The 17,466-nt window shown below is 34.0% G+C and overlaps 1 protein-coding gene across 3 annotated transcripts; it reads left to right on the forward strand.

The window, feature by feature from the left end:
- The first annotated feature begins 15 nt into the window (after positions 1–15).
- Positions 16–16,595, forward strand: Zranb2 (zinc finger RANBP2-type containing 2). Of its 3 annotated transcripts, none has more exons than XR_012449856.1 (11): positions 16–170; positions 2,424–2,476; positions 2,561–2,669; positions 3,637–3,719; positions 8,269–8,345; positions 8,580–8,714; positions 9,626–9,795; positions 11,188–11,274; positions 13,067–13,225; positions 14,157–14,227; positions 14,774–14,869. XR_012449856.1 is itself a non-coding variant. In XM_074079761.1 (11 exons), exons 1-10 carry the CDS (start codon positions 115–117, stop codon positions 14,184–14,186), a joined length of 963 nt encoding a protein of 320 aa, XP_073935862.1. In that variant the 5' UTR covers positions 16–114; the 3' UTR covers positions 14,187–14,227; positions 14,774–14,869. The 3 variants fall into 3 exon arrangements, 2 of the variants coding, with proteins under 2 accessions (XP_073935862.1, XP_073935861.1); XM_074079761.1 differs by having other exon boundaries at positions 14,153–14,227; XM_074079760.1 differs by lacking the exon at positions 14,157–14,227 and having other exon boundaries at positions 14,774–16,595.
- The last annotated feature ends 871 nt before the right edge of the window (positions 16,596–17,466 follow it).

The following is a 17,466-nucleotide window of genomic DNA, read 5'->3' on the forward strand; positions in this document are numbered from 1 at the left end:
AGTCAGGCGGTGCGAGGACAACTCTGAGGCGCTGAAAGTCCCCAGCCCGCTTCCTCCTGTGAAGACGTAGCTGCGGGTGGCTGTGGGCTGGTGATAGCTGTGGCGGCGTCCAAGATGTCGACCAAAAATTTTCGAGTCAGTGACGGGGACTGGATTTGTCCTGACAAAAAGTGAGTCCCTGAAGGGTCCAGAATTGGGGCAGAGTATATCAGCTGAGTTTTCTCAAATTGGTTCGGCATTTTTAGTTCGTAACCTCCTCCTCCCGCGCCACTAGCCGAGTCTTGGCGGCGAACCGCCGGCTCCCGGGCGGGAAGGAGGCGCCCTGCCTCCTCTTGAGAACGGTCTTCTTTTGGGGGTGGGGGCTTTGTGTGTGGTTTATCGCCATCGTTTCCTCGCCGTTATTTTACCGAGCTAGCCTCGGTCCGGGAGGTGGGGGGGGAAGCGCCTGCCCTTTCGCCCCACGCCTCCCCCGCGCCGCCAGGTTTCCGCGATAAGGAAATCTCCTGGTCGGCCCTCCGTGCTCGGATGGCCCCACGTGACTCCTGTAGAACTTTAGTCCTGCTCGCCGAAAGACTCTTTTCCCGCACCCGTTCATTCTCCACTTGCGTTTCCCCTTGTTTAGTGTTTTTAATCAGGCTTTTCCCTTGTACCATCTATTCCTCTACCTCTGGCTTTTCCTGTAGCTGGGGGAATTCTGATCGTTTCTCTTCACTGACCTTTAATTTCGCACAGGAATTGAGCTTTTAGCGCCCTATTGCCCAAAACACAGGAGACCTGTGGGTTTTTTTTTTTTTTTTTTTTTTGCCTTTTCGGCCAAGAAAATGCCTGAGCACCAGTGTTAGTGACTGCTTTTTGACATTGTTGCTGAAGCCGGTGTGCTCTTTAGAACTGTCAGTCACACCTTCGTGAACGATGCACGCAAAGGTGTACCTATTTGTAAACATCAGAAAAATTGCAATGCACCACTCATGTTCAGACAAAAACTTTTTTCTCCTTAAGTGAGCCACAGATAGGAATTCAAGGTAGAAAAGAGCAAAAAGTGTTTTAGTTCTACTTGTATCACTTGTAACCATCTGAAGTATTTTTATCTTTGCTGTAATGTATGGTTAGAGTTGCTCCCTTATAATGAACACTTGAATAACATGGATAGTGTATGTAGACAAAGGTAGTGTGTGGGTAGATCAATATTAAGATCTGAGGAAACTCGAGTCTTACTTATGATACTGAATAGAACAAAAGTTAAGTCGGGAATATCATTCCTATGAGTAGTATGACACTACTGAAAACATTTAAAAGCTTTAGAACAACTTCTGACTTTGTGGTGTTGCTCACCTGTAGAATAATGTGCTGTTGTCTGTGTCTGTGTGTCCTTAATGACAACACACCCAAAGGATTCTTACAGAGTGACATGAGCATATTCCTGTGCATTTAAATTCATTTACAAAAGTAGAATATTCTATATGTATACGTCCAGAAGACATTTTCAGAGTACGTTTTCAGTGCTTATTGGAGTTGTAAATATTTCTTAGAATAAAAGTTACTCCAGGTGTTTCAGTTTAGTGTTACAACATTTCACATCTTTATTTCATTCTAATGTAACATAAAAGAGTTTTTTTCTTTTAATCATTACCTGTCGTTCAGAGCATTTAACATGCTTTTAATTGATGTAGATATGTACTACCAAGGTCATGTTAGTGAATAGATATATTTTTAGTTTTACATTTGTTAAATGTAAACATAAAGTTATACTGTTTTACTCCATCAGTTATTGTTTGTGGTTGTGTTATTTTTTTTACTAGGTCTCAAGTTTGGTAAATACTCCATAAAACTCAATTTCCTTATTACTGAATATGTATTTTTATCGCATGCAACCTTTCTTCCTTACCATCTCACTTTCTTCCTGAAAAAGAGCATTTCGTCAAGATTTATGAAGTTCCCCTTTCTCTGTTTTCCCCCATTGGGGTCCCTACGTTTTTGTATTTTAAAAGCTTATCACATTTTTGTATATATCTTGTTATTCCTATACTGAGAGTTAACTTTGGAGTTTTATTTATTTATTTTTAACTCCTTGGTGCCTTGTCAGTAATTACTGAAATGGAGTCAACTCTCACTTCAACTTCCAAAGGGATTTCATTATAATTAGTGAAACATGCTAATATAAAGATACCAAGGCACAAATCCTCAGTGATTTAACCATGGTCACATAAATAGTATATATAAGATTAGGTGGGTTTTTTTTTTTTTTTAAATCCTGGATTTGTGGCTCCAAATCTTTTTTTCCCACTAATTTTAAGGTTTTTGTAGTTAATGTTAGCATTAGCATGACTGAGATGGATTAGAAGTTCTGTATTCCAGATATGTAGTGAAGATATTAAGATTTAAATATTTTAAAGAGTTAAAATGTTTCTATACTTTGTTTTCAGGTGTGGAAATGTAAACTTTGCTAGAAGAACCAGCTGTAATCGCTGTGGTCGGGGTAAGTACTTAAGGAAGATTCTATTCCTTTTATACAGTTCATTACTTTCACCACATTCATATTGCATTATTTTTCTGTTTTCAGAGAAAACAACTGAGGCCAAGATGATGAAAGCTGGGGGCACAGAAATAGGAAAGACACTTGCAGAAAAGAGCCGAGGACTATTTAGTGCTAATGACTGGCAGTGTAAAACGTATGTGCTTCAAATTATTGTCCATTATTCCAATGATAATGTATATTATACACTCTTACTAATCACATCGAAAGGCCATTGTATCCTTTGAAATCAAAGGACTTGACTGTCCATTGTTTTTCAATACGAATTTTATGTTCTCTTTTTTTGCATGTTTCAGAGCTGTTAGTTGTTACTATTAGGGATTATACATACCAGTAAAGTGAATGAATGTTTATGGTGAGTTAATAAAGGATAAAGAACATTACAAATACTAAGGTCTACTTTCATTTTAATTTTTCAGAAAATTTTAGTTTCTTGTCATTTCTATAAAATACATAACAAAATTGATTACGTCTATTTACAAAGTAATTTTAGAATCCTAAGTTGCCTGCCATAAAATATGAGGTAAGTTTTATTTTCAAGTTTAGATTCGGTTTGTTATTGATTTTTCCAACTTCCAGATGGATCCTACATATATGAAAGAGGACTGAATCAGAAATGGTATTACATAAATTTTTTGATCTTACAGATTTTAAAAACTGGTGAAATTTCCTATAATCAGTTTAAGTCACAGGATTCTGTATTCTTGGAATTCAGTGTTCAAAGTGATTGGGGGGGGTGCTAAATTATTTGAAGGGTATGATGTTCTCCTTTGAGATGAATTCAGAGACTGAAAAAACTTAATGGGATCTTTAACTTAAAATGATGTTTTTTTTCCTATGGTGGTAAAATCTGTATTTAAAATTTGTCGTTTCTTAAATTACAGAGTCACTTTTTATATTGAATAGCTTTTGTTCTCTGCCTAAATAGTTCAGTCCATTGTTGGAATCCATGTTCTCCAGACCAGTGTACATTTTGTATATTTCCATCATACTTAAACTTTACGGTAGTGATTTCATCTTTAAATTCTAAGATGTCTAATAATTTAGTATTTTTCTGATACCATATTAACAGCCCTCTCATTTGGTATTTTTCACTATTACAGTTGCAGTAATGTGAATTGGGCCAGAAGATCAGAGTGTAACATGTGTAATACTCCAAAGTATGCTAAATTAGAAGAAAGAACAGGTAAGATGCAATCATATTTTGCCCAAATGATTTCCAAAAGACCTGAAAATTGAATTACTTGCCATGTCACCTTCTTTAAAGAGCACAGTGATGACTAAGGATCACTATTCTGGTTTTTGCTGGGATTATAAAGTGCAGTGATAGGAAGTGCTATCCTAACAAATAGTGATCCTAAGATAGGATGCTTACCTACTCTCACCCATACTGGTTTAGATGTTTGTTAATTGGTAATTATATGATACCATTATTTTTTTCTTTTGATAGCCTAGTATGGCCAAAAGGGCAGACCTTATAAATTTTTCTCTAAAAGATAGGCCATAATTTTCAAACTTGGCTATGTATTAGAATCATCTGGTAAACTTGAAAAATAAGAATTCCAAAGCACAGAACTGTCATTTCTTTGCTGGTGGGTCCGTTGTCACAATTCTTTGGGGGCCGATACCAAAAGCATATAGGTTATTTTGGTGATGTTTGGTAGCCAGTCATTGACTTAAATAACAGCTAACCATTGGCTCTGTGTTATCAATGGTGAAATGAAACTATCTGACAGAATATAATTTTCCTATTATCATCAATTAGCCCACCCACATTGTCTACTTTGGATCTGATTTCATCAAATAGATACCTTTACTCTGTTTTCTGGGGTCAGAGGCCCAGTAATGAATCATTTGGACCTAGCCCTTCTAGTCTTCTTACTTTTATTCTCCCACCCTTTTTTTAAAAATGTATATTCATGCATATGAGCACATTTTACCCTAATATCCTAGCTTTTTTCAACCCTCAAGTTCCCACTTCTTATTCTTAGGAAGTGATTTTTGCCTTTATGCTGATTGGGTAAGTTAAGGCTGGCTGGTTTTTTTTTTTTTTTTTTCAGTTGGTGGTACTGGGGTTTGAACTCAGGGCCTCATGTTTGCTAGGCAGGCACTCTACCACTTGAGCCACCTTGCCAGCCCCAACCAAGCCTGTCTTACTTTATTGTGTCATTTTTTTTCCACCTCTCATTGGTGTTTTGTCTCCTTCACACTTTGATTCTGTCTCCTTTGTAGGCTTCTTGGGATTCCTCAAGGCTCAGTCCTCAGGCTTTCTTCTTACCCTTTATTTTCTAGTTATTTTCTTGATGTCACAAAGTTTTATATAGTAGTAGTCATACTATGATGCACTAACTCTCCAGCTCAGACTTCTTCTTTGACCCAATTAATTGCCTATTCACCATTGCCATATAAATGTCAAATTCAGTACATTCTAACTGAATTTGTGATTTTTCCCCAGGACCTGCCTCTCTTCTAGTGATCTTTCTTTCTTCATAAGTACCACTCATCATAACACTCATTAACATAAACTGGAAACCTAAATGTACTCCTTAGCCTAGCTAACTCCTCTTCTACCTCACCCCTACCTTTCAAAAAAGTCTTTTTCGTTACACTCGACACCATTATGTCCTGTCACTGACAAATAGGCACCTCGCTAGTCTTAATGTATTCCCCTACTGCCCACTTGTAGCCAGAGGGATTTTGTTTCCGTTTTTCTGTTTCTTGGGATTTTTTTTCCCCCTACACTGAAAACTTCTTTTGTTTTAAAACCCTTTTGATTGATTTAAGATTAAAGTTCAGAGTCTTTAATGGTTATAAAAATTGTAATCTCAGAAAAACCTTCCTTTATTCAGATTGTCCTTGATCATGTAGTGACTCCTTAAATACCCACTGTAGTAGAAGCTATAGTCTCAAACTACAGTAGGCAGAGTTTATGTTTGATAGACTCTTCTCACTTTCCTTTACTCATTTTCTTTTCATCATTCTGGTGTCCTGAACCTTTTGTACTTCACTGGCAACAATATTTGCTGTTAACAGTTGAAGGTGTCAAGTAACTTCTCTTGATTATTTGAAATAAACCTGCTTATCGTTTATGAGAGCGTTGGGATTGGATTTAAAAGAAAACTTGACATGCTACTTGTGAGTATGATTGCTGACTGCTGCATAACTCCATCATATTGGACAGTAACTTACCTAGCCATTCTCCTGGCTCATTGAGACTTAAAGTTACTTCGATTTTTGTCTTTTTTTTTTTTTAAACTATTAAAGAATGACTTCATAGAAGCAATCTGAATATATTTGGATTTTTATTCTTTAAAATTATTTCCTTAGGATAAATTCTCAGGAGTTGAATTAATCTTTCAGAAAATAGAACACATTTTCAAGTTAGCGAATTCTTTCTTTGAAATACGTAATAGTCACCACCCTTTGTCTCTTCATTTCCATTGTCACAACTCTAATCCAAACCATCATTTCAAAACTGTGTTTGATTTTTATTGGCCCTTGTTCAGCTATTTTACTTTTTAGTGAGACAATTTGAAAATATTTTCTTATAAGACTTTTAATGTAATCTAAATTCATCTATTGAAAAAATAGAAGCCATTGTGCAGTGTGCTAGGGCACCTCGGTGCACAAAATAGACATGTACAACCAGATTACTAAGTACTTTTTGAAAAAGCTGTGTTTAAGCTAAGAAGTGAAAGGAGAGTTACCCAAATAACAATTTGAGGAAAAATTCATTTACCAAACAGCTTTCATGAAGGCCTTGTCACTTGACAGAATTTAGCTTATTTAATGAGCTCCTAGTTAGCTGCAGATAACACTTCAGATCCAGGCAGAGGCCATATAAACCATAGTAAGTAGTTTATGTTTTATTAATATGGGATAGGAAATATTTAGCAAGAGGTGACTGGATTTAATTTTCTTAAACACTGAATGAGAGAGCAGAAAATAGCTTTGTATTTGCTGTGGCATTTGTTTTGAAATAATTTTATTTAGGTATCTGTGTAAAATGACCTACATGAATTACAGTTTACTTTCTCATGTTACTGTATGGTTCTTTAGATCTCTTCATACTTGCTGTATTATTTTTCAATTGTACATTACTCAGTGTGTAAAAAGAACTCTATGAACAGTAAAGCCACTTCTATATTACTTCATTATGAACTACGTTGTCCAATTTAACAGATGTTCCTATATATACCACATAAATTTTTAAAAATTTATTGGTCTACTTCTAAGTATTTTAAGTTTTTTCATTGACTCAATCTATAATGAAAAGAAAGCAATACTAGGGTTCAGATTTCTCCTGTGTATGCTAAACTGGCACTCTTAACACTTGAGCCACCCCACCACACCCTTTAGCCTTTTTTTTTTTTTTTTTTTTCACTTTGTTAGGATCTTGCATTTTTATCAAGGGTGAGCCTTGGACTTTGATCTTATCTGTGGCTTTTTGCTGGCATCATAAGCATGCACCACCACACCTGGCTTACTGATTGAGATGGGGTCCCGCTACCTTTCTGCTGTGGCTAGCTTTGAACCATGTTCCTTCTGAGTAGCTGGGGTTACAGATAAGATCCACATTACCTGTTCAAACTGTCTTTTTGGCGTTGTTTATAACTGAGATTTGAACTCAGGGCCTCTAAATTGCTAGGCAGGCTTGCTGGCACTTGAGGCACTCGAGGCACTCCCCCAGCCTTTTTAATACACAGTTGGCCAAATTAAAACCATTTTATTGGCTCGGGTCTGGAAATCACTGCCCTTGTGCTAGTATTACTGTTGATAGATTGTGTTGATCTTGATCACATCTCTTTTAATTTCTTTTTAGTGGAAGACTTATTCAGAATCTCTCATTGCACTCTATAACTAGGTCATATTCTTATTTCAGTCTCTTAAGTTATGTCAAAGACCGAACAATTTGTTACAATCAAATTGTAAACATTAGTTATAATAACAGAATAGCGGTTGGCTAATCTTAACTTTTAGTAGAATACTTCTAATTAATTAGTAGCAGGTTTATGGCCTAACCTGAGTGACTTTTAGCTATGCACTAAAAGCCAATTACATTAAAACTGACTAAACCAAGGTCAAAGGCTAGCTTTTTACCATGTTGCTGTATTTTCTAAGTTCTTTTACTGGTCCTTAACATTTTAGCTGAGCAGAATTTTAGTTTATCAAAAAGATGTCAGAGCCGTTGCTGGTGGCTCACACCTGTAATCCTAGCTACTCAGGAGGCAGAGATCAGGAAGATTGTGGTTTGAAACCAGCCTGGGGAAATAGTTTGGGAGACTGTCTCAAAAAAAAAAAAAAAAAAAAAAAATCACACAAAGGGGGTGGGGGAGGGTCTGGGAGAGTGGCCCAAGGAGTAGGCCCTGAGTTCATACCCCAGTTCCACAAATAAAACAAAAACATGTCAGACTACATCCAGCTGGTAAACTGAAATTTGATTGATGGCTCTTAATGAGTTCACTTTTCCCAGAACAATTATGATGAAGTACAGAGGAAAGTCTTTTTAACGCTTGCTTATAGCAGAAGTTTAAGGAGATGTTTTCCACCTATATCTTCCTGTATGACCTAGTCATACAGAAAATTTTGAAATTGAGCTAAAGTATAGCCCTGACTTTCTGATTAGGATAACTTTGAGATTGTTTTCTGTGGTGATTTTTAACTTTAAAACACTGTAACTTAATAATTTAGGCAACTGCCATTGATTAGATTTTCTGTTTCTGTGTCCTCTTAAGGATATGGTGGTGGTTTTAATGAAAGAGAAAATGTTGAATATATAGAAAGAGAAGAATCTGATGGAGAATATGATGAGGTAAGTTCTATATGGTGTACGGATGAATGATAAATTATAGAAACACTAGAAAATATCTTTAGTGCACAGGAAAATTTTGAAATGACTCATTTTTGTAAGTAGATTTTGAGTCTTTTACAGCAACTTTATCATTTTGTGGGAAATAGTGACTTTAATGTATGATTTTTTTAAAGAAAATAGTAATTTTAATACATTTTTAGTCTACAAAAATGTTTTGAAATGGCTTTTCTCTAGTTTGGACGTAAAAAGAAAAAATACAGAGGGAAGGCAGTTGGTCCTGCATCTATATTAAAGGAAGTTGAAGATAAAGAATCAGAGGGAGAAGAAGAGGATGAGGATGAAGATCTTTCTAAGTATAAATTGGATGAGGTAAACAGTTTCCTTGTTGTTTCCCCTTTGTTTTATTTGAAGTGTTACATAAAATATGAATGCTTTTGACAATCTGTGGTAAAGATACATTGTCAAGAAAGTTTTGAACTTCCACTCTGCTGAGCCCAGTGTTTGCTTTGAATATATAATAGTAACCAAGACAGAGTCATCCTTCTCCTACTAAATTCTGGAGGCGGGCAGATACAAATGAATAGGATAGCTTAGGCAGCAGTGATGTTATGAAGATACATTGTGTGGTTAACAGGCAATTAAAAGAAGTTCTTTGGTTTATTTCTAAGGAGATGAAATCTGAACTAAGACTTGAATGATTTGAAAGTGCTAGCAAGAAACAGGTGAAAGCTCATTCAGGCAGAACAACAAATAGTTTCTTTAAATCAGGAACAAGCCAGCAACATTTAAGAGAGAACTTTGACACAGAGGAGAGAATAATCAGGATACCACCCACTTTAATCTGGTGATGTTTGTTCTGTGGGACCAGAGAATTCAGGGTACTTTGGAATCTACTTGATCTTGAGAGGCAAAATAGTCTTCAAGAGTTGGGAAGATAACCTAAGAGGTTGCTGTAATGTAAAAGAAAAAAAAAAGTTGCAAATTGAGACTAAGGGTAATGGGCTCAAGGGACTTTTTAAAAGGGAGATAGAATTGAACATTCTTGACAGCTAATTTGTATTAACAATGACACACAGTAAATGATTAGGACTTCTAGGCGTGCCACTGAACTGTCCAATACAGTAGTCAAGTCTGTTTAGTTGAGAAGAGGAATTTAATTAGGTGAATTCCAGAATTAAGAATGAATTCGCCTTAATTTATTAGTAAAATTTCCATGTGGAGATATCTAGTACACAGAACTGTTCCTGATAAATATCTACATGTAATTGAATTTTTATTAGGATGAGGATGAAGATGATGCCGACCTCTCAAAATACAATCTTGATGCCAGTGAAGAAGAAGATAGTAATAAAAAGAAATCTAATAGACGAAGTCGTTCAAAGTCTCGATCTTCACATTCACGATCTTCATCACGCTCATCCTCCCCCTCAAGTTCAAGGTCTAGGTCCAGGTAAACGGGCACAGGTCAAGGGTAACACCAGTCAAAATGTCAGTATCTAACTTCTTTATTTATAATTTTTTTTTAACTAAATAAGCTTTCCTTTGTATTTTAAACATTTCATTCAAGTCACTTTTTAAAATACTTCATCTTGGTTCCACGTAGATACTCAGTATATTCAGGAGTGTAAAATCTTAATACGAAATTTCCATATCCTGTTTTAGTATCATGCCTTTTACTAAAATAGACTTCAAATTCAAATCATTGCATGCAGTGATATTTAGTAATCTAAATAGATAGCTTACATTTGGACTTTTTTTAAGTGAGTGAAGTAAAAATCATTTTTCAGTATGTTAAAGGCTAATCTAGAGATTATCTGGGCATTAATGAAACATAATTTTTTAATTGTTTACTTTGGCATCATTTTGAATAAAGTAACACACTCAGCCATATTAATTCTGTTGACTCGATGCTAATAGTTTTGGGGTGTCCACAAGTAAAGTAGAACGTTAAGTTGCTGTTACGCTTGAGCATTCTTTTGCTTGGTATTCTAAAATACATATCCTCTGATTTTATACTATAACAATAAAATTTTAGCTGAGAAAAAACAGTACCTTAAATAGCATTCTCTTAAATCCTATTGAGAGTTAAATAATACCATAGGCAGTGAGTTTTAGCCATTTAGGAATAAAATACGAGCTGACAAGTACTGAATAGTTGAGTACTATGAAACCTGAAAGCATTAAAAGTGATTATAAAGAGTAATTTTGAGATAAAACTAACGTTTTCTCTCCATGGATAAGTTAAAGATGTGTGTTAAAGAATTTTATTTTTGAATTTTTTTAATTCAAAAGGACTGTCACCCCTGTGCTGTGTATTTTCAATAATTATGTAAAACAGTGAAAGGATTATTATATATTCTCATTTTAATTATCTAAGTTGAGTAAATGGAAAAACATAGGGATCATATGTGTGTATATGTATCAACATTTAAAGCTTCATGCTAGCTAGACACCAGGGAAATAGGAGTTTTATAAATGACAGAAAACATTCCAGAAGATTTAAATGTAAACCACAGCATTCTAACTGGATATATTAATGGGTAGCTTCTAATTGATTATTAGTGGACGTAAAGTATTCATTGTCTTTCTAATAAAATGGTAGGGGTTGCTGTTTACAGTATTATTTGTTTTAGGGTAATTTAATCACACTTACAAAGTGGTACTTTGTTAAACTTTTACTAAAAGACTGAAAATATTTTGTTTGGAAAATACGTATCTTGCATAGATAACCTTTTTATATGAAAATGGACTCTAATGCATATCTTTCTTTCAAAAGGTATTCTATCACAAAGCTCAGTTAAGTGGTCCTAGGAAAAAAAAAAATGCTTCCATGTTGTTCCAGGTCCCGTTCAAGAAGTTCTTCCAGTTCGCAGTCAAGATCTCGTTCCAGTTCCAGAGAACACTCGAGATCTCGTGGGTCGAAATCAAGGTGAATGAGGTAGCATCTCTCTGTAAAACAGAGAGGAAAAATATTTAAGGGCTGCAGAAGGTGGTGTTGCTTCTTCCCCCCCAACCACCTTATTTTGCTTCTACTTGTCAATTTTATTCTAGCATTAGAGAACTAATGCACTTACTTCAGCTTAATTTTCTCCCCACAAAATGTTTCCATTGCCAGCAGTGTGCCAAGACATTCCCATGATTGAATTAAGGTGACTGTTTTGCATTATGCAAGTTGTTATTTTGGAGCGAGGATGTGATGAAGTAGGAAGGTGAAGCCACATCATATCATCATCACACCTCTAGTATATAAAGATAATGTTTGTGATACTGGTTCAAATAAAATTAGAAAGGTAAATGGAAAGGAAGAAGAGTACCCTGCTTCTAAATGGGCTTTGTTTTACAAGACAACATTGCTATTTTTATCAGATAAAATTTCTAGCAAGTGCTGTGTACGTATTTTTATTTCTCTGGCTTTATACAATGTTAAAATGGAAACAAGTGATAATTAGTTTAGATAGAATATATCAAGCATTACTGTAAACTTTTAAGTTTTACGTGCATTTTTGTCAAACTTAATTAGTCAAATCTGTAGAGGGAAACATTTGTAAAGAAGCAAGTGGAATACTAGTTTTTGCTCTCAAAGTTTCTCTACTTAGTCAAAATATGTTGCCTTTATTTTTAACTAAATTTATTGATTGCTAAAGGCAATAACAAATAAAACTACTGAAATCCCACTTGAGGAAATACACATTAATCAATTACTAACTTATTTGAGTCAAATCTAGCATTTGAGGGCAACTATAGTTTAATCATATTAAGGAGAAAAGAATGATGTGCACTCTTGCATTAACCCAATACAAAACAGAGAACAAATATTTTTTATTGTATTACTATGTTAGTCCTTTTATTTTAGTGCTTAATTTACAATCCTTAAGTTTTGAAATTCTCTTTGGGAACCACAGTAGTTGAGATTTATAGAACAGCCTTCACATTCTTCCCAAACATTTTTAATTGCTTACAACTTTCCAAAGAATTCTCCTTTGGGGCTTTCTGGTTTATTTTAAGCTCAAAGGTGAATTTTTTGGGATGTTTGAGCTAAAGTTCCTTCAGGCAAAATATGTAAATAAAGTAAATTGAATTTTAATATTACACATTTACTCCTACCTGAAACATGTCAATGTCAGCACCTCATATTTCATGAGTAGTGGTACTTCATGAAAATGAACATTGTGACTATAAATCAAGCTTTGAAGTTACTCATTTTTCTTTGAGTATTTAGCTATTTACTACAGTTACTATTTGTTTTCATTCGGTACCATAGGCTTCATTTTTCTGTAGCAACTTAACTAATGTTCCACAAGGAATTAAATTTGTTTTCCTCAGGAACCTGTATATAACATATTTTCTCCCTAAATGGAAGGATATAATTTCTAAACATAAAGTCACAGTATTGCAGTTACCTACTGATTTCACTGTTTATGTACTTTAAAATCAAAAGCCTTAAACAAATAGAAAATACTAAATTCTATGTTAATACAGTAAGCTAGTTTTCAGTTACCAGAAGTGAATACTTAGAATTTTAAAACGATATGAAATTAAAACAATTGTATTTAAATAGAATATTTTCATGGTTGATCCAGAAGTCTTCTGTTGAGTAAGCAGTAAGTATTTCTTCTTATAAAATTCTTATAGGTATAAATCCTGTTTATTTTTGGAAAGTGAATGCTCGTCTTCATTTCTTCTTTTAATGAAATATCTGATTTGTTTCTCAATCAATGAAGATCCAGCTCTAGGTCCCACAGGGGCTCTTCCTCCCCACGAAAAAGATCTTACTCAAGTTCTTCATCTTCTCCTGAGAGGAACAGAAAAAGAAGTCGGTCTAGATCTTCTTCACCTGGTGATCGCAAAAAAAGACGAACAAGATCACGGTCACCCGAAAGGTTTGGGTTTCTGTAGAAATAAGAATGGGTGTTAAGTGTATTTAATATTTCCTAGTCAAGGGTTAGATTTCTGTCTCTTGTTCTATTTTAAATTACACTTTTCATCTTTAAACTTAAAGAATCAGATTGCTTTGTTTAACCTAATACTATGATCAAGTTATTTAGAAAAGTTCCAGATCAAACCATTCTCTGATCATTTTATTGTTTAAATTCTTATTTCCATGTATATTAGTATAGCCAACTCTCGGTTATTTTTGTCTTTTAATTGCAACTCAGAAGCTGTATGTTGAAGTAATTTTCAGGTTGATTTTTATATTTATGCTATTTTAAATTAAACATTAGAAATGGTAGGAATTCTAGGGCATTTAATACAAGTTAACTTCCAAGATCGTTGGGACTCTGTCCTCATTTATGTATGAATGCATTTACATAGCAAGTTGCTTTGTGCCCTTCATAAGGAAATTATTCTTTGTAGGTTACACATTTTTCGTCTTATAGTCCAAATCCTTCTTTTTTTCATTTAAATAAGGACCTTTACTATATTACTTTACTGTATGATTAATTTTCTTAGTATCTAATACATAGTTATTTTGCTAACTTCATTTGTAATCTTTGCAAATTTTACATATCCTCTTAGTTTTTAAAAATAAGGATTATGTAAAGTCTGATAATAGCTGGGTTCAGTGATAGGATTATCTCATTCCTGCAGTACAGAATGATTAGAATTCAAAGTTTAGATGCTAAGATTACACACAATTAGTGTGTTTCTGTGCATTTGTTTCTTTGTAAGAAAATGACTCTGTACTTGAGTGAAATTCATTCTGTTGCTTTCTTACCAGTTCTGCAAATTTTTATCTTAGCCACATATAATCCCCCTAGTTTTGTTGTCATCTAAAAACTTAATAAACATGTTCTCTATTCTATAAGCCAGGTGATTGGTGAAAACACTAAACAACCCTGAGCCCAGGGCCAACCCCTACGGAACACCACTACTTTACCCAGGTTGATATTCACTTATTCATATTAGCTGCATGAATATAACACTATAACTAATTGTACAATCATCTTGTGTGACCTAGATTTCCAGAACTTCATTATTTATGAATATAATTTTTTCATACACAATTGGAAGCCTTGATTTATCTGCTTTACATATAGACTTACTACACTCTGTAGTGTATCACAGATTGGTCTAGTCACAATTCCATTACCAACTTTATATGCCTTTATGCATTATCTGTAATCGTATTCATGTTTACAAGGCTTTCTTCATTACCTTAAATAATTGAGAGGTGGCTATATTTTGAAATGAGAAGATATTTTTACATTGTAGAGAGTTTTGAATTGCAATTACACCATTTCTGGGCTCACATCCAAAGTCCACAATACCAGATAATTTTATGCATATAAATTTATCTTTAGTTTTTAATTATTCCTTTTCCCAGCATCAAGGTGTTTAAATTTTTGTATTTTTACATTCTTAAGAATGAAAGTTGGAATGCAGTTCTTGCTTACTAGATTGCCTGCTTTCTCCATTATGTCTTGCAGGCACCACAGGTCATCTTCTGGATCATCCCATTCTGGTTCCCGTTCAAGTTCAAAAAAGAAATAATGTATTAAAGATTTACATCTTAAAAAAATCCAGTACAGTGCATGAAACATATTTTTTAAGAAGTTGATGTCTTACTTGGTCAGAAGTGCTAAATCTGCTAGTAGAGGTGCATGACTTTATTGCTTTTCTGAACAATACATCTGTGTTTGTGAAATTAAAAGTAAATTGCATTTTAAGCCATAATGTCCCCAAATGGATGCTCTGTTGTTCATTATTTACAACCATTTGCTTCAGTTAAAACCATCTCAGTTATAACAGAGTACTTGTTTAAATTCTTGTTTTTCTTATTTCTAAGTATATCCTGCCTGTTGAATAAGACAGGATTTCCTAGGCTTGCCTGAACTTTGGGCATATACAAACTAATTGGAAGTAAAACTGCTAATGTTGATCTGAGGAAAAAAAGTCAACCTGTTTATGTTGTTAACCTATGTCAGAGTGATTTTTACCAGAGCAGCTACGTTATAAAGCTGCCAGTTGGAAACCTTTATTTTAAATTCTCTAAGCTATGGGTGCCTTAGAATCACTGTCTCTCTTTTATCCAGCTTTCTACTGGTTTTGCACCACCACACTGAATTCAAAAGAATTTTTAAAATTTCAGAAGGAGAAAGATTTTTGCTATTTCCCTTTCTGACCTGTGCATGATTTACAGCAAGAAAAAGTCTTAACAGATCATCTCTACTGATATGGTTGCCTGATTGGAAGGGTCATCTTATTTCAAAATGTTTATCTTAAAACTTTTAAAAGCTTTGTGGGTATTCTTTAAAAATGCAGTTATCAAATCTGTTGGGATAGCAGAGGCTAACTCGGATAGTTGATGAGCAAATTGACATACATTTTTATAGTGAAAGACCAACAGAGACATTGTGAATTTAAATGAACATTTGCCTTGAGATATTTAACTACCAACATACTGCATAAAATTTTTTTTTGAATAACAAAAAGATGCTTATTCATGATTTAAGCAAAACCCATTTTTCTTACTTGAAAAAAAAACTTATGGCTTAAAATGCTTTCAGAATTTTATTTCTCAGAATTAAAATATGGTCTCTTGAACTCCAGTTTGTTTTCTGGTTTAAAAATAAAAAGGTTTCTCTTAACAGTATCTTCAGTGACAATGCAAGGTAAGTATATTAAGGGAAATCAATAATTGTGCTTGGGAACTTTTTGTTACTGGGTATTAATCCATCCTTTCCCCCCTTCCCCTTAATATTGTCTGCTGCAATTTAAATAAAAATTAAGACATTTTAAGGTGGTTAGTAAACAGACCAAACAAAATGTGCTTTATTTTAAAGTGAGTGTTTTTCTCTTCAGCTGATCTAAAGATTAAAACAAAATACCTTATGTAGAAATATTTTGATAATATTTTTACAACAAGCTTTCCCATGGTTTTTATGTCTTAATTTTCCTTGCTACATTTACTGTAGGTTGCACAAGAACTTTTACTCTCGTAATTGTGCCTCAGACTTTTTGAAAGTCCACCTTCTAAGTTGCCCAGATGATCTTCTAGATTATACATGTTACCATTGGTTTATTCTTGTGCTTTCTGTATTTAAATTTTTGGCTGTACTAAGCAAATACAAAGTTTATAAATTTAGCTAATAGGAGTTTACAGACAATTCAGATGATTATGATTTCATTTGGTTTAACTGAGCTGTACTAGTTCATTTCATAAGGAAATGATACTGTAGACAAATGTAAATAAAATCTGTGAGTTAAGCATCACGTTGTGCTTGTTAGAAATAAACTAGAAAATTTTAAGCTGTGATTGGATGTTCTTCATTTAAGCTAATAGTTTTAATTGTTTTAAAATTCTTTATGTTCACTTTTTACATGAGTGTTTGCTCTAAAACATTCCAAAATACCATTACAATCTCAGAATTTTAAGTGCAGATCTTTCCTACCAGAACATTACCACTTTATTCCATGTGATAAAATTGGGATATCAGTGTATTTCTTGAATTACTCTTAAGCTGTCACTTTATAGCACTACCACCCAACCACTTAACTGCTAAGTTTCTTATATTGCCATTTGGAATCCTTCCATCTGAACAATACTAAATGGTACAGAGTAATAAATGTCCAAGTTCAAAAACTCCAAATACACAGTCATTTATAGAACCAGTTAAAAAGGTAAATTAGATCATTGTTTAAAAGTACTCCCCTTTTTGCTATCTGGCATTCAAAGCCCTTATTGTAGATAATGATAAGAAGGTAGAGAATTTCTCCACTGTCCCCTTTTTTGACCTAAGGGTTAAGTGTTTTTAAACTAGAAATACCTCAATACCTTTTTTGACATGGCAATTGTATTGTTTTATTTCTGGAAAATTAGAAGTACACAGTTTTAGTGGAGAATTATAGCATAAGAAAGTTAAAAACTTTCCCAATAGTATCAGGAGAGCTTCTAAATTAAGATTTTAGTATCATGTGTAAGAAAAACCACCTAACCTTGAGAAGTGTGAAATTGTTAAACCAGTTTTTCAGATGTTTTTTAATCTAGTAATTCAGTAAAGAAACTTTAATTTCAGACAATTACAGGTAAGTAAACAAACAACTATATAAAAAATTTGGAAAGACTTCTCATATACCCACACCCAGTTTCCACTCTTAACATCTAAGGTTGCCATGTATA

This window comes from Castor canadensis, chromosome 7 (genome assembly GCF_047511655.1).
Source record: "Castor canadensis chromosome 7, mCasCan1.hap1v2, whole genome shotgun sequence".
In the NCBI taxonomy this organism is placed as follows: Eukaryota; Metazoa; Chordata; class Mammalia; order Rodentia; family Castoridae; genus Castor; species Castor canadensis.